Here is a 23,143-nt window from a genome sequence, read left to right as displayed (position 1 = left end):
ACTGCTGTTTCTGTGCGGTTAATGACTAAGCTAGATTACATAATCTTTATCATCCCATGTATGCAACCTTGCAATTTGACATTCCTTTTTATTTCAGACCTTGGATTCGATACAACCAAGAGATCTGCACGACAGGTTTTAACGCCCACAAATTAATCCCAAGAGGACTAAGAATACAAGAGCGTGATTAATAGGTAAGGCCCGAATAGGAATATGGTTAGTTCGTTATCGGAAGAGAAATGAACTCCGATCACTCTCACAGCTCGGACGCTGAAGTTTCTCAGCAACTCTATTAGGAAGTACCACTAGTGATCCTACACAGAACCGGGAAATATTGCATGTTTGCCGAAATGCCCGTATTAACTAGTCCTAGCCCAAAAGGTCGTCGGAGAATATAATCCAAACAAAACAATATATGCATATAATCACACGGTCGCTTCCATCGCGTGACGCAGTGTTACTTTCCTCTCAACGCCACTTCGTGGATTTTATATTTTAAAGGAACAAGCAGTCGCATGTATTCTTGCGATACGAGCTCAGCATCACCGTTGGCCTCCAGAGCAGATAAATGATCATGTTCAAGAATATGAGTAAACTGTGCATAGCACTGGTCATCAGTGCTGGCGCTTGTGTAGCGGCTACCGACTCCAAACCCCTTGTCGCCTCTACTGGTGACATTGCTACTATCCCAGGATGGTACCTCCAATCGTCGACCAAAGTATCAGGTGAGATGGATGTACTCTCTTCACCAGGAAAGGATGTCTCATCATGGTATCGAGTTGGTGCTCGTGGCACTGTTATGGCGGGGCTTATTGAGAACGGGGTATACAACGAGACAGACTTATTCTACTCGGACAACATGGAATCTGCCGCTGATCCCTCCACGTTCAACGCACCATGGCTTTATCGAGAAGAGTTCACATTGAACCCATCCACGGGAGAATATTTTACCTTAAAGACACACGGAATTACATCGAAGGCAGACATCTATCTGAATGGAGTGCTCATTGCATCAAGTGACCAGCAGCAAGGCGCCTATGGCGGCCACCAGTACAACGTGACCGAGCATATTGAGGATGGAGCCAATTGTCTTCTCATTCGTGCGTACCCAACGAACTATCTTCGTGATTTTGCCCAGGGGTTTGTGGACTGGAACCCATACCCAGCCGACAATGGCACCGGCGTTTGGCGAAATGTGGAGATTTCTCAGACTGGTGCGGTCTCGATGTCGCCGTTCCGCGTCCTCACCAATTTTACTCACTCTACCTCTGGGCCGGTGAAGGTCACACTTCGAACTGATTTGACCAACCACGAATCAGGTAGTCATCAGGTGACGATCAAAGGCACTGTCAAAGGGCCAGATGGCTCCGAAACTGTGCAATTTAGCGAGACTTTTGACTTAAAGCCAAACGAAGAAAAGACGGTATCTATAAGTGTGTCGATCGAGGACCCTGATATTTGGTGGCCTGCTCTTTGGGGTGAGCAGCCTTTATACACAGTACAGGCCAGCACCATCATTCAGAAACCTCAGAAGTTGGTGTCAGATAGTTCAAATCCTCAACAATTCGGAATTCGTCATGTGTCATCAAAATTGAACAAGCACAATGATACCGAATTCTCTGTCAATGGCGAGCCATTCCAAGTGATCGGAGCTGGATATGGGCCGGACATCTTTTTGCGATTCGATATTGATAGGGTACAGACGATTTTCGCCTACATGCTGGACATGGGGCTCAATACCGTGCGCCTGGAGGGAAAACAGGAGCACCCAGAGCTTTATGACCTCGCTGATGAAATGGGGATGATGGTCCTCGCAGGATGGGAATGTTGTGATAAATGGGAAGGATGGACCGTAAGCATTCTCAATACTCTACCCAAGTTGCCAGACCACTGACAAAAGAAATATCAGTATAACGAGGATGCCGTCGGTGTCAAATGGGGGAAAGAAGACTACCCGATTGCGAAGGCAGCAATGCTGCACGAAGCAGAGATGATGCAAAGCCATGCTTCGATGCTTGGGTTTTTGGTTGGTTCAGACTTCTGGCCAGATGAGCAGGCGACCAAGATTTACTTAGATGCGCTCAAAGTTATGGATTGGCCCAACCCAACCATTGCGTCGGCCAGCAAGCGCGGTTATCCCGAAGCTCTTGGATCATCTGGAATGAATATGGATGGCCCATACGACTGGGTACCCCCGAATTATTGGTACAACGACAAAGAAGGAGCAGTATTTGGCTTTGGATCTGAATTGGGTGCAGGAGTTGGAACCCCCGAGATGGGGAGCTTGAAAAAGTTCATGACTGATGCCGAGCTGGAAACACTCTGGAAAGAGCCAAATGCAGAGCAATATCATATGTCCCGCTATGATTCGCAGTTCTACAACCGGAAGATCTACAACAAGGCTCTCTTTGCCCGATACGGAAAGCCTACCAGCCTGGAGGACTACATCCTCAAAAGTCAGATGGCAGATTATGAGGCTACTCGAGTCCAGTTTGAAGCGTATGGAGCGAAGCAAAATGCCACACGTCCTGCTACGGGTGTTATTTATTGGATGTTAAACAGTGCCTGGCCAAATCTGCACTGGCAGTTGTTTGATTACTATCTCAGCCCTATGGCAGCCTACTTCGGCACGAAGGTTGGAGCACGTACTGAACACGTGGCTTACGATTATGAGAGCCATGAAATTTGGCTCATTAACCACTCACTTGATGAGAGCGGAAATCGGCAAATCAAGGTAGACTTCATTGATGCAAATGGAAAAGAACTATCCGGAGCTACAGTGGAGAGCAACACAACACCCCATTCCTCAAAGGTGGTGGGTTCGCTTGCCGGAATTAAGAAAGTCAAAGATATTGGCTTCCTCCGTCTTACGCTCAGCGATTCAAAATCTCAAGCTGTCCTTAGCCGTAATGTTTACTGGCTCTCTCCTACCACAGATGTCTTGGACTGGTCAAAGTCTAACTGGTACACCACACCAGTTACTAAGTTTACCAAATACACCAGGCTGGAGACACTGGAACCGGCTACTTTGAAGGCTTCACTACATAGCGTGGAGTCTCCAACAGACGATGACTTGACTCATGCCGAGGTCGTGCTCGAAAACCAGTCTGCAGGACCGGCAGTTTTCATTCGTCTGAATGCTATCAATACCTCCGAAAATGAGGAGATTGCACCGCTTTATTGGTCTGACAACTATGTAACTCTTTGGCCGAAAGAACAGCTGCGGTTGACTGTTGCATTTGAAGGAGATATCAAGAATACTCTGATCGAAATCACTGGAAGAAATGTGGAGAAAGTGACCGTCGAGGCTCAGGATGTGAATTAATCTCACGAAGTCTTCTATCTAGTCTAGTGGGTGATGTGGATTTTTATTGAGAGTCAATATATTGCTTGCAAATGAAGAAGTTTGCAGCTTACTGGATATATAAAGGCTTTCCAGATTTGGAAAACAATGTTCATTAAATACAGTGGTATTGCAGTATAAAGAACCACAACATCACCTCGATCAGCCTTAAGCTAGAAATTAAAACACATTTTATACCTAGTGTAGAAGGGGAGATAGGAAAATACAAATTTCGAAAAACTATGTACATATGTCAAAACAGAACCCTATAAGCAGATATTTATCACAGTTTCTCAGGTGTGCCCAAAAGAAAAATAGTTAAAAGAATCAGGATAAAAATACGCGTCAGAATGTAAAATGTACAAAAATCACATAGAAGCGACCTTCCCTAATGTGAGCAAGGTCTTTCAGTCTTTGTCCGTAATAAATTCAACACATGTGAAATCTTCGACCCAGAATAGTCAATCCCGAGGACAGTGGGAGCTTTGAGATCTTCAGAGTAAAATACGTTGAGATGGTGGCCCTTCGAAGTGCACAGTGATGGTGTCTTTGGAATGTCCGGAAAGGTTAGGAGATTTTTAGCAGGCGTACTGGCCCACAGACAATACAGCGAGATACTTTGCAAGCCCAGAAAACCCTGACTTAACTCCTCGAGAAAAGGAGCCCAATCACTTCCTGGCGCTAGAGAAACATGGTATAATGTAAGTGAAATCAAGTTTGGGCGAATATTGGCGAGTAACTTCTGGAGATCGGGGCCCCGCATAGATGTTCGAAACAAGCCGAGTTCGCGCAGTTGAGGAAAGGTGGCACTCTCAGCCAGTTCATGCATGAACTCAGATGCCAAGTCGTGTGAGCCAACGTTTAACAGGAGGGTCCGAAGATTCGGAGCGCTAAGAACCAGCTCAAGCAGGAAGCCGAAGTTATCCAACGTGAGATATTGTTCCAAGGAGAGTTTTTGTAGATTGGCCCACACAAGCTTGAACTCGGGTTGGCGATAGAGAAGCTTGGGAAGACGACGCATGTCCATGATCAAGGTGCGCGAGTACTTATTGGCATATATGAGATGGAACGATGAAACTGGCAGACGAGCATCAACGACCAGGGCAAAGAACACGGCGACAGCATCAGTAATAGTGACATGGCTCATATCCGGATGACCCTCTGGGTATCGACAAAAAATAAAGAATGAACGACAATTAGTCAAGTTCTGGATCAGATTATCACGCAGAGACCGAATCGCTTCGACCTCTAGAGGAGCGGAGATAGGACCCCATGGATGTCGGTCCCAAACCAAACCGCGACCGACACCATTTTGAAGCATGAAGGCCAACCCGTTGACGTAAGGACACAAGGCAACATTCTGCGACAAAGCATTGATACGGCTTAGACTTTCTCCAGAGAGGTCGGTTTTGATGGATGAAAAGAACCGCTGCGCAAAGTGATGAAACGTTTTCCTTTGAAGCCCACGACAGACTAGACGTAGGGCTAATAAGCCATCTGCTTCGAGGATGCCTGTAACCAACTCGACCAGCTCAACTGGGAGTGAAGGAAGATAAGCTAATGAGCCTGGCTTCATTGCATGAGTACCTAGGTATGTACATGTCATGGAAGAGTGAAGGATGACGAGAGGTGGAGAAGGTGGAGAGGGTGGAGAAAAAGAGCTTCCCCAGATTTCCCAAACCTCCAGGCATGTGTCTTTTTGTTTTATTACCCCTCACTTGGACAATCTTGGAAAGTTGATCGAATGACCGTGTTCTCGGAAGCAGCCGGGATATAAAGAAAGAGCAAGGTTGCATGATAAATACATGCAGAAATCATACTCAACACACACAGTACAGGTAGAATACTCAACCATCCACCCGGGGCAAGTTAGTGGTGACGTTAATTTCGAAATGGTGGGTTTTATCAGTACACACACATTCCCGATAACGAGATCCTTTCTATTTAAGCTTCCGATAATCTGGAATATTAGTCCACATGCTAAGGACTCCCGGCAAACCCTAGCAAGGATTATATGGGAATCAGTGAGCCGATGAGAGAAAGCAGCAGCTATGGTCGAGACCTGGGGAGACCGAGCCCGAGATTTGGTCGATGCGGGTGAGACTTCAAGGTTACTTTCTCGATCGCTTGATTATGTTGTAGCTCCATTTCCACGCGGCGTGCACAACCAGAACGACAAAGGGACTGCAACCCAGGGATAACCTATCCCCTTTCTCATCTGAGCAAAATTCTGGTCGCATGGTCGCCTGGCCGACTCGCGCTCGGCGAACATACCAGCCCATCTCATCGCGAAGCTTGCAAGTGGTAATAGTGACCAGGAAAGAGCAAAGCCTTACTCCTTTCAGTGTGCAGTATGAATGTGAACCTGAGTCTCAATATTGATTTCCATGAATGTCTAGGTCGTGCTCAATTTGTCTTTGTGGACTCGTGGTTCGGAGACGGAGGGTTTGGTTCATTTGAACCATTACTTGGTATTGGGAAATCTACATTGGGTTGACCATTTCTTGGCGGACAAAGAACCCCAAGGCCAGCAAATAAAAAAAGTGTACGATGGAAGGCAAAGAAAATGCAGGAAAGAGCTTCCACAGATCCCAGAAGCTTCTAGGGCTGTGCCTGCAAACCAAGCTAGACCACAAAAGGGAAAAAGAGTTTGCTCTCACGACTCGTAAGAAAGTCGGTAATTGGAAATGACGATGGAGATCTAATGAATAGGCATAACATATGTACCTGCAATGCCTGTGTATTACTTTGTATCATTGCAGGTTTCCATATGATAGGTGACTCCCAAGATTGGCCCGAGGAGTGGCACAAATCCTCTAGACACCGTATCAGTTATTGCTGCATGTCTGCTGCAAGATTCTTCCACATTGAGCAACGCTCAGCCTCCAAGCTGGGAATAGCTTCCATCTCTGTCGAATTTGTCTCGAGTTTGAGTCGCTGCCCGAACTCTGAGCCCCATGGTTGCCATTCAGGGGCATCTTTGTACCGGTAAATATTGGGGTCTAAGACTTGGATAAAGCTCAAGTAGTAGTTCATGGTGATGGGCACGATCTTTGCGTTTGAGCTGGCATATGAATAGGTTGGCTCATTGGTTCCCTCTACCCCAAAAATCGCAGGCAAATCGAAAACATGAGGGACACCCATCCCATTTGCAATTTTTGTGGGGTCGCGGACATTGTACCGATAATTCCAGACGGGGTTGGACGAGAATGATGCGGCCATTGCAGTCATAAAGTTTCCTGGGCAAGTGAAGGTCGAATCTCCATAAGCGCCTGCAGCCGATGCGAAATGAGACGCGTGCTTAGGGAGGGGCTCCACATGCTCGTATGCCTTGTTGATGGTAGCGAGTTGCTTATTAGAGAGTCCGGGATAATTGTTCTTCATGAACTGAGCCACTTGGGACTTGCTACTTGCATTATATGCAAATTCGGTACCCTCATTTGTCTCATCCCCGACTAATAAGGGCACATGAATAAACTTTCCTTCACTGAACAGATTGTAAAGGCGGTCCCGGATCAAGTCTCCGTCCACAACAGGAAGAAAATACCACAGGGGGGCTGGAGTGGGACTGCCCGCTGGGAACGGCTTGTCGACGTTGTACTTTTGGATTGTTTTGATATCCACAGAACGCAAGCATGCCAAGGAGTCCTTTGCTTTGTGACAGCTAACATCCTTCACCAATCGTTCGTACTGGAACTCCATTTGTGCAACTGTTCTTTGAGTAGGCCAGAATGGCGACTCTGCCACTGCGCCGATGAAAAGGGTTGTATTGCGCTGACCATACGCAGTGAGATGATAGGCAACTGAGCCTGCACCGGCAGAGTCACCGTGAATGACTACATGGTTTGGGTTGCCTCCGAAGTTGCGAATGTGGTTCTGAACCCAATGAAGTACCTTCCGCTGATCGAGTAGTCCAGCATTGAGATCTCCATTTTTTCGCACGTTCTCACTGGCAAGGAATCCAAGGGCACCGACGCGGTAATTGAAGTTGACAAAGATAATGTTGTGACCGGACTGCTGAACGACTTCGCTGCCGTTATAGTTGCCATTCGAATTGTTGGCATATCCACCCCCTTGAATGAACAGCCAGACAGCGAGGTTGGAATCCGCACTGGCATTCGTTGGTCGCCAGACATTGATAAATAAACAGTCCTCTGCTAAAGAATCATTGACTGACTCTCCAACCCCCACGCAAAGGGGTCCGAACTATCCAGGTCATTTCAGCGCGCTGCAACCAGGGTGGATAGCAAGCAGTCTTACCGATGATGCATCCAATACCCCAACAGTATCTTCTGGATCTTCTGGGCCTCGGAATCGCAAACCACCCAAGGGTGCCTTTGCGTATCTCATCCCGAGATATTGATCAACGCCATTGGATAGCGAGGTCCCCCGATACTGAGAATATTTTAAGTCAATTATCGGCGAACGCGACATTGAAGGGGAAGGGGACGCCAGCATTAGACCACCAAAGAGGCCTGCGGCCAATATTATAATCGTTTGAATGGCAATCATTTTGAAACTCCGGTCTATAAATCTATACACAGAATTCCAATGCCTTCAATGCCTTCAATGTTGTGTTTTGACGTCAAGGCTCGGAGACGAAGGAAACTTTGAACCTTGCTCACCCCTTCAATCATATTTCACTCACCGCCCTACATAACTAGTTATATTTTAATATGACATGTATGTAACCAAATAAGCAAAGAAAGATCTGTCATTTCAATTTGGGATGTATGGATGCATGGACATATTTTATGGACAGCTCATAAAATCATTGCTAATTTCATATGAATTTATGCCTAAGGCATCAAATATCACGTGGCCCTCCTGTCCGAAGGTCCGACCGCCAAAGCTCATTCAGCTCCAGACGTGACCCACTTGTTCACTTGTCGACCCTCGTTCTCCGGTAATCCCGGTAACAGGTCCGCTAGTTAACGCCAGGTGAAAGATGAGAAGAAGGAAAAATTGAACTTGAAATGAAGCGCGATCGCGATAAAGGAAATACACATATTGTGGCTGGCACCTGAAAAATGACGTTACCATTTAGACTTCGCAGCCTATGCACCCATCCGATTCTTGTGTGATCGACCTGCGTCTATCGATCGCCCTTGTGTGAGGTACAGCATGGAGTCAAAGCAGGGAAACACCAATACTCTAATCTGAATCAGTCCGAAAAACCAGAACTTCACCAGGAAAAAACAAACGATCAGCGATGAACATGTCCCGCTTCAGTGTGATACTTTCATTATTATGGCAGGATCCTTTGCGGCCCTATTTTCACCTCTGTCCAGCATTTGCCGGCCCTCCAATCCCTGGCAAGCGACATGAATGTTTCTGTGTCGCTGATTAACTTGACTATCACAACATACTTCGTACGAACATCACCATTCGACGAACGACAAGTGACTGCCGATTACTCCACCATTTAGGAACTGAAGAAGCGCCTGAACCCAATTTGAGCTCTTTTGATAGCCACGCAAAAGGAAATGGGGTTGGTTCTATTGTACGGATCCTTTCTGTACGCAAGGTACATGGCTGTTTTTAGCACTTTGTCGACCGAGTTGGCCAGTCGATTTGGCTTCAACTATCGAAATTGGACTGTGCTGTATTTACACGGCCTTGGGAGCATAAGTGACTGTTGGACTGGAACTTCCGCCGCGAGGTGCATTTGCAGGGTATGATCATTCACAACAACCGACAGCAGGAAATTGAACAGTTCGATATCGAACGAGCATGCCTGGTGATTATTCTTCCATTGATCTATATGGCTTGTCTTTGCGTCTTAGCTTATGGTTGGGTGATGCAGTATCGAAATTCACTGGCTGGTCCCTTTGCGATACAAGTGCATTCAACACCCTGAGTACTTTGGTTGTGGATATCAATTACCAGCCCGCCGCCACCGCTGGCGCAGCAAACAATTTATTTGGCTGCCTTATGGGCGCTGGAGCCACGGCTATAGCTTCCCCTTTAATCAAATCCATCGGCCTTGGATGGACTGCTACATTCATCGCTGGCCTTTGGGTATTGGGAAGTCCTGCTCTATGAATCGTTCACTACCGCGGGTACCGATGGAGAAGGGAACTTGCTCACAAGCACGAGAGAGTCGAAGCCAGGCCTCCTGTGCACTTTCTATATCTTTTAGATATAGAAGGGGACCGTCATCACAATAAAGCTTTAAAATAGATATAGCTTTATTGTTCTTTACGCTCCAGTAGATAGAGTTTCTATAGGCGTATATAGGTTTTCTCTTATTAGGGAAGACCTATATACGCCTATAGAAACTCTATCTACTGGCTTAAAGAACAATAAAGCTGTTAGCACTTCAGCAGATAATATATTATAGTCTATAGTGGACTATAATATTTTCAGTAGGGAAGTGATATTAGGTAAGCTTATATCTTATATAATCAGGTTGTATAAGATATAACAAAGGATATACTTAGCTAGAGAAGCAATTGGGAGTCGGTAAACACGTTGATTGTTTGAACCTGAAAATTCTTCTCGTGATTTGTTAATCCCGTTAAAAAAATGAGTGATCAGACCAAATATGAAGCCAATCATCGGAGGAACGGACGGGACGATCAAGATCTACTCTATACTCTGCATGATGTTCACGATCCTTCGATCAAAATGAAGAAAGCTTGTAAAAGCTTGGCACTTGCCCCCACAACTGGGCTTACCTAGGTACACTCCACAATGAAATGAGTTGACGACGCTAGCGCCGAGGATTACGCATGCCCTTCTATATTTAAAAACGAGATTATGAAAGCGAGATTTCCTAGTGTCCATTTCTGGGGGAAATTGTTTTCTTTCATTCTTTAATGCGTCAGTGACTTCTCTTGAGCATAGCATTCTACGCATATTCACTGATATCTCTCATTGGTGAAGTTTATATGGTTTCCCATACATCACCTTGATAGTATGTACTTTCTCGGAGGGTGGTCGCCCTTCAGAGGCGCTGTTGCTGCACTCATCCTTTCTAGCGTAGCACGCGCAATCGATTTGGATATCACCGATGAACGTACGTGGTGGAGTCTATATTCTCCCTTTACGTCAATTACCAAGGGGGACGAGAAGCTAACGATTGAGTTTATAACAGAGTCGATCAAAGATGCCGCGAGTACGACGACTTACGCTATGATGAAATACTATTACGGCAACGAGACTGGTCAAATCCCTGGAGCCTTTCCAGACAAATGGTGGGAAGGAGCTCCACTCTTTATGGCCCTCTTAGAATACTGGCACTTTACTGGCGACACAACATACAACGAGGAACTAAGTGTTGGATTGCAATGGCAATCAGGCACAGACGGGGACTATATGCCAAGCAACTACAGTTCTTACCTGGTGAGCATGGGTGATAGTCTGCATAATCAATGATACCTTCGTATCTAATCCGGTCATCTCCCAGGGAAACGACGATCAGATGTTCTGGGGTCTAGCAGCTATGACGGCCACTGAATACTCATTCCCGGACCGCTCGACTGGATTCTCATGGCTCTCTCTAGCCCAGGGTGTCTTCAATACTCAGATCAAAAGATGGGATACATCCTCTTGTGGCGGTGGTCTACGGTGGCAAATTTGGCCCTACCAGTCGGGCTACGGAATGAAAAATTCTATTTCTAATGGAGGGTTATTTCAATTATCTGCGCGGCTAGCCCGCTACACCGGAGATGCAATCTATCTCAAATGGGCTAACAAGATTTGGGATTGGTCTGTCTCATCCCCTTTGCTGAGCAACTCAACATGGAATGTTGCTGATTCCACGGATGTTGACAATGATTGTGCGACCCAGGGAAATGCCCAATGGACGTACAACTATGGCACATACCTGATGGGGGCAGCGTATATGTACAACTACGTGAGTAATCCCCATTTCGAGTTTCACATTTTCTTGTTGAGTCAATGCTAACCCCCTCCTCCTTATAGACAAACGGGACTGCCCAGTCTCAATGGCTGACGGCAGTAAATGGCCTATTGAACAAGACGTTCGAGAACTTTTTCCTCACCGGTGGAATTATCGAGGACTATTACTGTGAACCTGCAGAAAACTGCAATAACAATGAGATCCTGTTCAAAGGACTGACGTCTACCTGGTTGTCCTTGACTGCTGTGCTTGTTCCATCAGCATTTGACAGCATTATCCCGAAGCTCCAAACATCAGCCCAGGCAGCCGCTGCATCATGCACTGGCCACAGCAATGGCACTTGTGGTGTCCGGTGGTACAAGTCTACATGGGACGGGTGGATGGGAATGGAAGAACAAATCAGCGTGACAAAGGTGTTCACAGCAAATTTGATCAATTTTAACAATACTGCGCCGGTAACTTCGGCAACTGGTGGAAATAGTACTAGCAACCCGACGGCAGGCGAAAGCGATACTACTACTTCCACTCAAACGACCACAGTGACAACCACTGAGAAGGCGGGCGCTGGCATCGTGACCGCAGTTTTCGTGGCTGGTTGGATTGGACTCGTGGCTTTCATGATACTTGGTGGTTGATTGTGCTATCATGCGTGAGCACATATTTCCTGTCTTTTGTTTATTCCTTCTTTTGGAGTTTCGGTTATCTAGTGCTGAGCGACTAGATATTGTATTATAATGAATTTGGCACGCGAGAAGTGAACAGATAAAAGTCTCGCGATGCCTGTGTCGGAAGTCTGCAGACAACACACTCGATATTGTACTTGTATCCACGGGAGATTTCACTCGATACCATACAAGAATACCGGCCTTGTCGCGTCTTTTGAGTAGACCTCCTTTTAGATATTTCCCCCTTGTTGTTGTTATAGCTAGATATAACTTCGGCGATACAAACGGCTTATGCAAGACTGATTTTCAATTTATAAACTTGGATCTAAGATGAACCATCAGTGGCAGCAAGATTTGGGACGTTGGTCAAACTGATTGCCCACTACACCCAGCGGCTTATTCAATTCATGGTAAATTGCCACAGGAAGCGAAAGAAAAGGAAGAAACACCCCAATCACCGCCATTCTCCTGTCCCCATTGTTGGGATCGGTGTCATCTGACCTTGTTTGACAGGACTGCCAGCTACAGATAGTCTCCTCCCCCTCTTATTCTTTTCCCCTCTTCTTCAGCAGTTAGCAGTTAGCACTTCCAATACAGTTGCATTGCTCTCTCTCTCTCTCTTCTCCTGGTTTCTCATCACCCACCCATAATGGCATCTTCATAAAGATACTTCTCTTTCCTATATTACTCGTTGAAACCCTTCAACTTTGTGACGTTGAAAGGATTTTACATCTTACCTAACCTTGTGACATGGACTGGGTGAATTCGAGGGCTTTAGCTGATACTCTAGATGACTGCATTGAGGCTGATTATGAAATATGTTAGATATTGCGACCGTTCGTTGATCTGATTAGAGCTCGTTCTGGATATCATTGACTCCTCGGTTTCTAACTCCCATGGAAAGCATAAACCTGCGTCATGACTTCGTCTGTCTGGTAATTCCGAGTATCGCTGTGCACTCTACGTCCCCCGGTAAGTACACCTTGGTCCCTGAGTCTAATCAAAATACAGTGATCTAAATTATTTGCTGTGAAGGACACCATAATTTCATGAATTAAAGCTAACCGATAATGACTGGATGCCGAAATCCCAATCTCAAGCTGCCAGCTTAAGACTGGTGATATCCTCGCAAGCTTTAACGACGACCTCCTGCAAATTCTCGTCGGCTATCACCGCAAGAGGTTCACCGATCTTCCTTTTGGGTTCAAAATATACACCAGTGAGACTTTCATCATAATCACCTTCAGCCATCATGACATATGTCTCCACGCCATCCTCCAGCTTGTCGGTAGCGCCTTGACCTCCAAGCTTGGTAGCAACCCATCCAGGATGCACAGACGTGACTGAAGTGCCATTAAACCGTCTCGCAACAGCATTAGCAAGAAGCATAACATGAAGCTTCGAGTCGCAGTATGCTGGGAAATCCTGGAAATCCTTTTCCCCACGCTCAAGCCAGAAGATATCCTTCACGTCGGTGTTGGCCTCCCGGTGCAGGACAGAAGCGATAAAGGTAAGACGCTTGGGTTGTTTAAGGAGACAAGCGAGAATATAGGGCGCAATAACGTTGACGAAGACCATGGCTGGCACGCCAGTATCAGACGTCTTGCGGAAGGGGCCGTAAAGCAATCCGGCATTAAGAATGACGGAATCGAAGACACCAATCGCATTTGCTTCCTCGGCAAGTTTGCGTGTCTCTGCCACGCTTGTCAAGTCTGCAACCAGCACTCCTGCAGCTCCAGGGAGTTTTGCCTTGACCTCATCTGCACGCTCTTGGCTACGCGCGTGAAGATAGACGGTGTGGTTACGCTGAACTAGCTGACGGGCAGCCTCAAGGCCAAAGCCATCCGTAGAACCTGTTATCAGGATGCGGACCATTTTGCACAAGTTGGCTGATTGAAATGAGAATGGTGCACAGAGCTTATTCGAGAAAATATTACCCAGACCAGAGGGGCAGAAAAGTCACGTCCGACTGTGGTGATAGAAGGAGAGATTTCGAAACGTGGGTCGAAGATTCTCAATGAAAAGGTGGTTGAAAACTTGGGAATCCACAGCAAACTGCAAATATGAGGATTCTTAAGCTTAGAAAGCCTTAGAAAGTGGCGGAATAAAGTGTCTGGCCCCCGTTGTAATTTCTCGCGATCCGATGCGCCGAAGGATTGAGGGGTGATATCCGGTGGATCTCTACAGCGCATTTGATTCATGGATAACACAATATATCCGCCCCGTGAGATCCGCTCTTCACCGGCGTTGTCTATGGGGTCTGGGTCAATTCGGAATGCCCTTGTAATAGGCCAAGACTAAGAGACCTTTCAACAGCTCCTTGGCCCTTGAATCAACCACGCCAATCGATTTACTTGGTACTAGTCTGTACAGATACCACATATTGTAATATTGTAATTTGAGAGAATCCTCGAAGTGGGGGGAAGTGGGGGCATATAATTAAAAAGTAAGAGGTTCAAATGAGGTTCATATAAAATTGACTGAGGACCAGTAGTGTAATTTGTCACTTTATATCTATGTTTTATGTAGTATAACGTTTGTTGGAATACTAACTCATGTAAAAAAGAGTTGGCCAATACACAGTTATAGCCCCCTGTGTGCTTTTACTTTGTGCATATGCAAGACAGGAAATCCAAGTCCTATCGGGAATGTGGGGGCCGATTGTATGGCTACTCCCAGAGCAAACATTTCTACACTAATATGCTTCCATTATAGTGCTACATCGACGGTCTCGGCTTTATTATATATATGTATTCCGTACTAATTGCAGTGCATATGCATACTCTATTCAGATCCTAGTAGTACCCGACATGCGAACATGGTGGTGAGGTACCTAGTAGCAGTCTTTACGTAATATGGGGAAATGACCTCGGGAACGAGTCCGAACGACCATTGGAATTTTGCAAGATTGTAGTGACCCGGTATAGCTATCAGACGAGGAAACGTGTTTTGTTTCCCTTTCATCGACCTTTGTATCGACATAGTCTATCACAGTGGTTTTGAGGTCTGGAAGTTTATTCTGTGTTATATATATTTTGGTTACCCATACATTGTCGAGTTGTATATTTCTACCATTCAGTCCTAAGATGGCAGCCTAGCGGCCTAACAGAAATCTCCACTCAAGCTAAATGTCCGTCACCCTATCAGATTTGAGGACAGCAACAAACTGTAAATCTAAAGCTGTTCATAGTTCCCGGATAGGAAGTATGAGGGTCATGTGACTGATACCGGTATGGAATAGTTATGGGAAAGATGAGATTCTGTAGCGGGAAATCATGTATGGATTTATGGCAAGACCGCCAGCTTTGCTTGTGAAGCCAGTGATGAATCCATCGCAACAATTGTTTATCATATACAGTGAGGGTATCCCGTTTATATAGTGGAATTGGGTCCCGATCTCCGACCCCGACGGCTTCGGCACGGGAAACACACCAAACCAGTTTCACGTGCCGAGTCGGGATCGGATATAGACGTGGTGTCATTGATGATTATTTCCAGCGTGCAAACAAGATGATATTGAAGAGTTTTCGTTGCCCGAGACAAAATTGATAACGGCTATGAGCGGTTGTCCTCGGCAGACCACTCCACAGCGGCTGTCAGCCACACCTCCGATCCTAGCCGAGAAAGACATGATTTCTAACTGGTCACGGCCTTACACTGTCAGGGCACTGTGACTGGATAGTGGATATTTAAAGCACATTAAGCCACAGCGGAAAAGTATGGATCTTCTAAATGTGTTTTTTTGCCCTCGTTGAGCTCACTTTGCCGCAATCAGGGCCCATTTTACAATGGATCAAGGATTGGGCCGAAGACCGAGAAGACTAGGAAGGAAAAAATGTGATCAATGGGCCGACAGAAATCGGGACATATACTATGTTGTCTTCCTCGACTCGACATTCGTGTACTTCCACACAAACATCCAGTCTAATCCCCAACCCTTGATATGACAGTATACAATGGAGCATCTCAACCAACACCCAAACAAGTATGAGCCAGATATCGACTCCCCCGTCGACTCTCGCAGCGATGAATCGGACGACACAATTGAACAAATCAACTCTCTCGAGCTTACCCGTATCAATACCTATCGACTGCAACAGAAAACGACAGTAGGCTCTACGAAAGGGCCTACCCCCCGTGATAGATGGCTTCCTATGGGTGCCAACAAAGAGTATCCGCCTCTGCTCCCGGATTCTGAAGACTATGTCGTAGAGTTTGATGGAGCCAATGATCCCTTACATCCATACAACTGGTCTACACCTAGGCGGTATGTCTACTATCATCCCTCACTGTCGATACCAAGATACACTTGCTAAGATCTCTACAGAATAATGCTAGTTTGCATCCTATGTTATGGTACCTTCGCCGGATCGTTTACCAGCGCTGTCTTCTCCGCAGCTATCTCTGGCTTCAGCAAGGAGTTCAACACAAGCACCGAAATTGGCTCACTTGGAGTGACACTCTATGTTCTTGGATTCGCAGCCGGGCCAACCATTTGGGCACCAGGATCAGAGCTTATCGGCAGGCGTTGGCCATTATCCCTCGGACTTCTCGGATGTGCCATCTTTACCGTGGCCTGTGCAGTTGCCAAGGATATACAAACCATCATGATCTGTCGTTTCTTTGCTGGCCTCTTCTCGGCTAGTCCCATTTCAGTTGTCCCCGCTGTGTTCGCAGATTTGTTCAACAATACACAACGAGGTGTCGTCATGTCGATTTTCTGTATGGCAGTGTTCATCGGACCCTTTTCGGCACCGTTTGTGGGTGGCTTCATTGCAATGAGTTCTCTGGGTTGGCGGTGGATCATGTATATCTCTGCAATCATGGTGTTCCTAGGGTTCGTTCTCGTCTTTGTCTTCTTCGAGGAGACTTATGCTCCCGTCATCCTTGTCCGCAAGGCAGCTACCCTACGTCGACAGACTCGCAATTGGGGCATCCACGCAAAGCAAGATGAAGTGGAAGTGGATCTCACGGAGCTTCTGCGGAGCAACTTTGCCCGACCCATTGTGATGTTAGTCACAGAGCCCATACTGCTTTTGGTCTCATTGTATATCTCCTTTGTCTATGGCCTCATGTATGCTCTGCTAGGGGCATACCCTGTTGTCTTCGAAGGCGTCTACGGAATGAGTACGGGCGTCGGTGGACTTGCGTTTATCGGCATTATTATCGGAGAACTTCTTGGTGGCGTTTATATCCTCTTGATACAGGGTTCATACAAGGCGAAGCTGGCGGCCAATGGTGATAAGCCTATACCCGAATGGCGCCTTGGGCCAGCAATTATAGGAGCTGTATTGTTTGCAGGGGGGATGTTTTGGTGAGTACCGGTCTTGAACTCCTCAAATGTTTCGTTTTCCGAGCTAACACCCAACAGGTTCGGCTGGACCGGATACACTTCATCCATTCACTGGATGGCTCCTATAGCTTCAGGGCTCCTCACCGGAGCGGGGATCTTTTTGATCTTCTTGCAGTGTTTCAATTATATCGTTGACTGCTATCCTTCGTTGTATGTTACCTTGTCTGCACTTCTGGTTCTCTTCTGTGAAACACCGAGTCACTAACCCAATTGACAGGGCTGCATCCACTATTGCCGCGAACACCATCTTACGATCAGCTATTGGCTGCTCGTTTCCGCTTTTCTCCCGGCAAATGATGGAGAACCTTGGAGTCCAATGGGCGGGTACAATGCTGGGATGTATTGCAATCGTGATGGTTCCGATTCCTGTTCTCTTCAGGGTATACGGTCCATGGCTGCGAGAGAGGAGTAAATTGGCATGCTCGCCGGTTTATGATGTTGAAAAGAAACGCTATGATGTTTAATATATATGAAGTCATGTAAAAGTCAATATACCCCAATTTTATCTTTTCTAGATCAGATCGAGCACACCAACCTCTAGTAGGAATATATATTCATCGCCTTGTTTGTCAGGCCGCAAGATTTTGTTTGTCCCTTGACAAATGACGTCACCCTGCGAATGAACCAGCCGATCGATCGATCTGCACCTGGGCAGTTCGCAGTTTGCGACAATCCCACAATCCATCTAACACCATTCTGCTTTACGATGGAATACCCTGCCAATAAACAAATAATTTTCGGACCTGATTGGGACCTCAATCGCTGGACCACCTCTGATGACCGCGTCCGTGGTGGATCGTCTGTGTCAAATCTTGAGCCTACGGCGTTAGGGGTACTTTTCCACGGCAATCTCGACATCGAGACACTTGGTGGTGCCGGTTTTGCCTCACAGCGCACGGTCGGAAACGAACAAATATGGGACCTCACCGGATACGACGGTATTGGGCTACACATTGTTCCCTTAGACGGAAATCGATACACCTTCTCCCTCACAGACGAAATCCCACAACACAGGCCAGATGGTCGTGAACAAAGTGCTCTTGTCTGGGAATATGATTTTTGCGCTAGTGAGACAGGGCGCGAAGTGCGTCTGTCATGGAAGGATCTGAAGCCGACATATCGGGGGAAGCCAGTAGATGATGCCAGGCCATTGGACTTGTCGCACGTAAGGAGGTTTCGGATCATGATTCGGAGGTGAGTTTTATATCAAGGGGGACCAGGAAGTGGGTGCTAATTTTGTAGTTTCTTTGGGGCACAGCAAGGCGACTTCAGCCTAAACATTCAATCCATCGGAGCGTTCCGCGAGACCTACCTTGATAACCCTAGTGTCACGAAGGAGTCTATTGGCCGTGGTGACGAGCAAGCGGAAACAAAGAAAACTCAGGAGAAGAAAAGCTGGCCTCCGAATTGTTGCCCATCCTGACCTCAGGGTCGTTTCAAATACAAAATAAACGACACCGAAAAGAATTGCACCATCGAAACTCCTACGGATATTGGCATGCCATTAATTCGACTATGATTGAGATTTGCATCCCATGAGACTTACCTCATTGGCTTCTCGTTCTGACTTGTCCTCATTCTAAGGTTAAGTCAAATCAGAACGAACAAGGTTCAAAAGGCGCCGTGCAGAACAAAGGAGTGTTGGGGAAAATTCTCTCGCCTGGGGTGGCTATGCTGTAACATAGTATATACACCCTAGGGGAACGCATTAATATCCTGGCCTCGGATATACAAAAACTTGAACCCCCTAAACAATTTCCCGTGAAAGACCCCTTAATTGTGGCAAGAATTAGTCTTGGCCCACACAGTCAGTACACTGTTCCATCCTCCCATCCCATTGTACCTCACCCGGTTGACAGGCCTTATACCTATAGACTATAACTATATCCTTACACCTACGGATACATCCTCATTTCATTTTCCGCTTTCATGGTTGAAAGGATCTTTATCATTTACAATTATCCCCTCTCCCAGAAGGATGTCCTCGTCCGAAATAGACATCGTAACAATGAAGCATAGGGGAGACATCGGTAGGGATTCATAACAAAGAAGCCATGATTAACTTCGAAGTCTCGTCCGAATATCGGGTGTCTTTGTACCCCCATGCTACATAGCCATGAGATTTGCCCGGAATCCTTACCGGGCCTGTTTGTCGTCTTTTTGGACCTACCATGCTACGACACTTTCCGAAAGCCTCGCGTGCTATAATTGCCATAGTTATCCTATTTGTTATAGCTGAGTCTTTGCTCATTCTAACAGACGGGCCTACAGTGGTGTACTTTCCAGGTCACCACAGTGGTCAAGCAGACGTTGACGCAGTGGATTGGTCTCAGTTTGCCTACACCCAATATGTCACCAACACAGCCTACCTCTGCAATTCAGTGATGATATTCGAAACGCTGCATCGCTTGAACAGCAAGCCTGACCGAGTCATGATGTACCCATCGGAATTTTCGCTGGACGGAAATGGCGCCGAGAGTCGACTGCTGCGCAAGGCGCGAGATGTTTACAATGTTAAACTGGTACCTATCAAGGTTCAGAGTCGAGCCAGTGGGGATGGTATATGCCACCTGATTCTTTGATTAAAAGTTGAGAACACTGACCATGTTATAGCTACATGGGCAAAGAGTTATACTAAACTCCTCGCCTTCAATCAGACTCAATATCATCGAGTTCTCAATCTGGACTCGGACTCGACTATACTACAGGTGTGTTTCTACAACTAGCGTATTTCTTTAATACCTTTTTACTAAATTGTCCTAGGGCATGGATGAATTGTTTTTCTTGCCGCCATGTCCGTTAGGAATACCTCGAGCCTACTGGCTCAACCCTGATGAACGTGTACAAAGCTCCCACTTATTACTAATTCAGCCTTCCCATTTTGAGTTTGGTCGCATCACAGCTGCTATTGACAATGCGAGTCGTTCCGAATATGACATGGAAATCGTGAACAACCTATATAAAGACAGTGCACTCATTATCCCTCATCGTCCATGGACGATTCTGACAGGGGAGTTCCGTGGTCAAATTCACACCAAATACTTGGGCAATGACCAAGAAGTCTGGAATCCTGATGAAGTTCTCAGTGAAGCTAAATTCATACATTTTTCTGACTGGCCCGTCCCTAAGGTGTGTTATCGGAAGTCCTTTCGCAGAAATTCCATTGGAAAATTCCGTTGACCGTCCTTTTTAGCCTTGGATTAAAGCGCCTCAAAAAGTCATGGAGCAAGAACAGCCTCGCTGTAGATTCAATGCGACAAGTGGACATAAAGACGACTGTCGCGATCGTGATTATTGGTTGGGATTCTATGCCGATTTTGCTAAACGACGAGCAGTATGTGCCCCCTCCCCTTAACATACGGACACAGATTGACAAATATAGGATGTCTGTGGCGAAGATGCATACCAAGACTTATAGTGGCCAGGGTTCAAACCCTCTTTTGTACTAGTACTACAGCACCATACAACAGCACCAAAATTGGCTTAGTCCCGCAGCACCTCGCAGCACCTCGCAGCACCATATCGCAGCACCATATCGCAGCACCAAAATTGCCTTGGTGCTGCGGGACCTGTCAAGGCCTAATACCGCCGTACTCGCCGGATTTAAACCCTATTAAATATACCTAGTTAAAGCTTAAAGAAATAATCGATCGGATTAATCTAAACCTGGAAGACTTTACTAGAACCGGTACTAGATTATTTAAATATTTTTTTAGATTTAATTGAATACGCGTAGGAGGCACTAGGACATGATTTCTTTGACCGGTTGGTTGGTACCATGGACCACAGAGTTAAAGCGGTTATTACGGCAAATGGGTGGTATACTAAATATTAAAAATCTGTGAATAATATTGCTATATTCTCTGAGAAAAAGCGCATTTAAATATGTTATTCGTATAGTATTAAATTAATATTAGTAGTTATTAATTAGATAAAAAGCATGGGTGGTAGATATATATATTGGTTGGGTGCAGATGCGCAAGTACTTGTTTCCTAGAACTATATGGGCTTTGCGGAGGTCTAGTCAGGTACGCCGTATAGGTCGTAAATTCTTCTGACAGAATTTGTGCAAGCTAAGTAGGTACACTGTGTAAGATCACTTCCCGCATATGGTCTTTTTTTAAATGCCCCGAAAGGGATTCGATTGTGGGAAATGTGTGCTCCCCTCGTTCTCCCGCCGAGGTTCCTGAAAGGCGTGGACTTCTGTGGTCTTCTGTATTTCGACGTGATCCAATATCTTTTCCTGGCTAGAATGACGGCTGTCCTCTCGGTCTACTTGCGGCTCGGTACAGGTGGCAAATAACGAAGCATCTGGGGCTCGACGGACAAGGGGGATTGGCTTCTGTCGAGGGGCAGACTCTGTGCGCGTGTAGGCCGATGTTTTGCGGGATCGCTGCGAGACCACTGAGTAGGACTGTCGGAGGGTAGGCAATGATGCGCAGATGATTATAATGTACATCTAATTATCTTCATGAGCTAAAGTTACTTGAATAAGGAGGGTGAACTTACCTCGATCCTAGATTTTATTAGCTCTTGTTATCAATTTAAAGGAAACGATAGAAGACTTACGTGTACCACATAGTGATGTCGGCCCAAGACCCTATATGAAATTAGGAGGTGTGCATAGTAATATACGTAAGACCTGAGGGTTACTCACAGGTGATATCGGCATGTGCAGGAAGGTTCTTCAGCAGAATGCATTTGACCAGCGTGGCCGCCGCCGCACTATTCAGTTAGCGCAACGTCCCCGATACGTGATGGAAAGAGTGAGATACAAGATACCAGCTCCCATGACGGAGATGATTACAACCTTCATCTTAAAGGCGAGTTGGACATGCCAAAAGATGTAAGCAGGGAAAACAGCGAGGGCCAGATCGTTGAATGCGTTGAAGGCTGCCTGGGATGTTCCAGCAACCAACTGAAAGTTGAGACTGAAGCAGGAGCCATCCGCCTTCGGGTTCCAGATACGCTCTGGGGGTCTGCAAAATCCAATGATGACCACAATAGCCAACACATTCCACGCTATTGACACCGCCATCAAGATGTATAGGAACCATCGCTGCGGTGCAGATGCGGATTGTCCCATGAGCCGGAGCAGAAAGATAGTCACACTCATCTTACCAGTTGTGGTACTGACAACAGAGAAGTTGGGTGCTATAACTGTATACTTGATCGCCTGAAGTTGCTGATACGCATTTGGAATGTCGCTCAAATGGCGTCCCAGTCCATACGAAACGCCAACTTGAACCAAAGAAGAGCATACTACCGCATTCGCCAATGACAAAGCGATAAAGAAGTCATCCCAGCCAGCTCGTCGCAGAGCAACCACACGTGTGTACAACCGCACGCCAACAACCACTAGGGCAATACCACCAAAGCACCATGACACTGCCGTGATATTGACGGCGCGCTCGCTCATTGTGTTATGCTGACTTTGCTGCCAGCACTATCACCACTTGAAGGCCTTAAAAGTGGAAGAGAACTCTCATAAGAGAACTCTCATAATACGACCATGATCATCCCAAAGCATGCCCCTTATTTATGAATGATCATACTGATAAAATCATGCTTTGGCGCACGACAGGGCGTTGAGACAGACTGAGAATTCCATCCCTGTCACTAATATGTCGGTCCACAGTTGAGTCAGTCAGAAATTCCCACTGGCTTACAAGAAGATACGTGGATCTTGGTAGCGCGGTCCGAGACGGGAAGACAACTAGCTAGGGTATAGCGCTCTCCACTTTCGTCATTTCGCCCCATTCCTTCTCCCACGGGGCTTGAAGATCATGAATCCAGGGCCGTTGGTGAACAATGCATTGTCTTTGTTACCATCTGTCAACTTCCGCATACAAAGGTGAAGATGCACTTAATGTTTCCACTGGGTTAGGTCGGAATCCTGTCATATTGGAAAGACA

General features: G+C 46.4%; 9 protein-coding genes across 9 annotated transcripts; 5 read left to right on the top strand and 4 right to left on the bottom strand.

Moving 5' to 3' along the window:
• Nucleotides 1–568: 568 nt before the first annotated feature.
• On the top strand, nucleotides 569–3,325 carry N7516_003905 (putative glycosyl hydrolase; the record flags this gene model as incomplete). The annotated part of the gene is made up of 2 exons (XM_057216625.1): nucleotides 569–1,852; nucleotides 1,910–3,325. 2 exons carry the CDS (start codon nucleotides 569–571, stop codon nucleotides 3,323–3,325), a joined length of 2,700 nt encoding a protein of 899 aa, XP_057078508.1.
• Nucleotides 3,326–3,731: 406 nt separating this feature from the next.
• On the bottom strand, nucleotides 3,732–4,919 carry N7516_003904 (uncharacterized protein; the record flags this gene model as incomplete). The annotated part of the gene is made up of 1 exon (XM_057216624.1): nucleotides 3,732–4,919. One exon carries the CDS (start codon nucleotides 4,917–4,919, stop codon nucleotides 3,732–3,734), a length of 1,188 nt encoding a protein of 395 aa, XP_057078507.1.
• A 1,256-nt stretch (nucleotides 4,920–6,175) lies between these two features.
• N7516_003903 (uncharacterized protein) lies at nucleotides 6,176–7,693 on the bottom strand (the record flags this gene model as incomplete). Its single annotated transcript, XM_057216623.1, has 2 exons — nucleotides 6,176–7,549; nucleotides 7,604–7,693. The coding sequence occupies 2 exons, from the start codon at nucleotides 7,691–7,693 to the stop codon at nucleotides 6,176–6,178; spliced, it is 1,464 nt and encodes a 487-aa protein (XP_057078506.1).
• Nucleotides 7,694–10,264: 2,571 nt separating this feature from the next.
• N7516_003902 (glycoside hydrolase family 76 protein) lies at nucleotides 10,265–11,845 on the top strand (the record flags this gene model as incomplete). The annotated part of the gene is made up of 4 exons (XM_057216622.1): nucleotides 10,265–10,364; nucleotides 10,443–10,690; nucleotides 10,755–11,204; nucleotides 11,273–11,845. The coding sequence occupies 4 exons, from the start codon at nucleotides 10,265–10,267 to the stop codon at nucleotides 11,843–11,845; spliced, it is 1,371 nt and encodes a 456-aa protein (XP_057078505.1).
• Nucleotides 11,846–12,970: 1,125 nt separating this feature from the next.
• Nucleotides 12,971–13,750, bottom strand: N7516_003901 (uncharacterized protein; the record flags this gene model as incomplete). Its single annotated transcript, XM_057216621.1, has 1 exon — nucleotides 12,971–13,750. One exon carries the CDS (start codon nucleotides 13,748–13,750, stop codon nucleotides 12,971–12,973), a length of 780 nt encoding a protein of 259 aa, XP_057078504.1.
• Nucleotides 13,751–15,831: 2,081 nt separating this feature from the next.
• Nucleotides 15,832–17,692, top strand: N7516_003900 (MFS transporter; the record flags this gene model as incomplete). Its single annotated transcript, XM_057216620.1, has 4 exons — nucleotides 15,832–16,142; nucleotides 16,203–17,189; nucleotides 17,247–17,378; nucleotides 17,446–17,692. 4 exons carry the CDS (start codon nucleotides 15,832–15,834, stop codon nucleotides 17,690–17,692), a joined length of 1,677 nt encoding a protein of 558 aa, XP_057078503.1.
• Nucleotides 17,693–17,934: 242 nt separating this feature from the next.
• N7516_003899 (CIA30 family protein) lies at nucleotides 17,935–18,651 on the top strand (the record flags this gene model as incomplete). Its single annotated transcript, XM_057216619.1, has 2 exons — nucleotides 17,935–18,422; nucleotides 18,471–18,651. 2 exons carry the CDS (start codon nucleotides 17,935–17,937, stop codon nucleotides 18,649–18,651), a joined length of 669 nt encoding a protein of 222 aa, XP_057078502.1.
• A 748-nt stretch (nucleotides 18,652–19,399) lies between these two features.
• N7516_003898 (uncharacterized protein) lies at nucleotides 19,400–20,646 on the top strand (the record flags this gene model as incomplete). Its single annotated transcript, XM_057216618.1, has 5 exons — nucleotides 19,400–19,787; nucleotides 19,842–19,936; nucleotides 19,992–20,357; nucleotides 20,422–20,562; nucleotides 20,611–20,646. The coding sequence occupies 5 exons, from the start codon at nucleotides 19,400–19,402 to the stop codon at nucleotides 20,644–20,646; spliced, it is 1,026 nt and encodes a 341-aa protein (XP_057078501.1).
• A 702-nt stretch (nucleotides 20,647–21,348) lies between these two features.
• Nucleotides 21,349–22,647, bottom strand: N7516_003897 (uncharacterized protein; the record flags this gene model as incomplete). Its single annotated transcript, XM_057216617.1, has 5 exons — nucleotides 21,349–21,687; nucleotides 21,738–21,744; nucleotides 21,798–21,828; nucleotides 21,886–21,953; nucleotides 22,004–22,647. The coding sequence occupies 5 exons, from the start codon at nucleotides 22,645–22,647 to the stop codon at nucleotides 21,349–21,351; spliced, it is 1,089 nt and encodes a 362-aa protein (XP_057078500.1).
• Between the last annotated feature and the right edge of the window lie 496 nt (nucleotides 22,648–23,143).

This window comes from Penicillium verrucosum, assembly GCF_028828655.1.
Source record: "Penicillium verrucosum strain IBT 35672 chromosome Unknown utg000001l_segment0_segment0, whole genome shotgun sequence".
Lineage (NCBI taxonomy): Eukaryota > Fungi > Ascomycota > Eurotiomycetes > Eurotiales > Aspergillaceae > Penicillium > Penicillium verrucosum.
The sequence above is the reverse complement of the archived record's forward strand: the minus strand, read 5'-3'. Positions and strand labels throughout refer to the sequence as shown.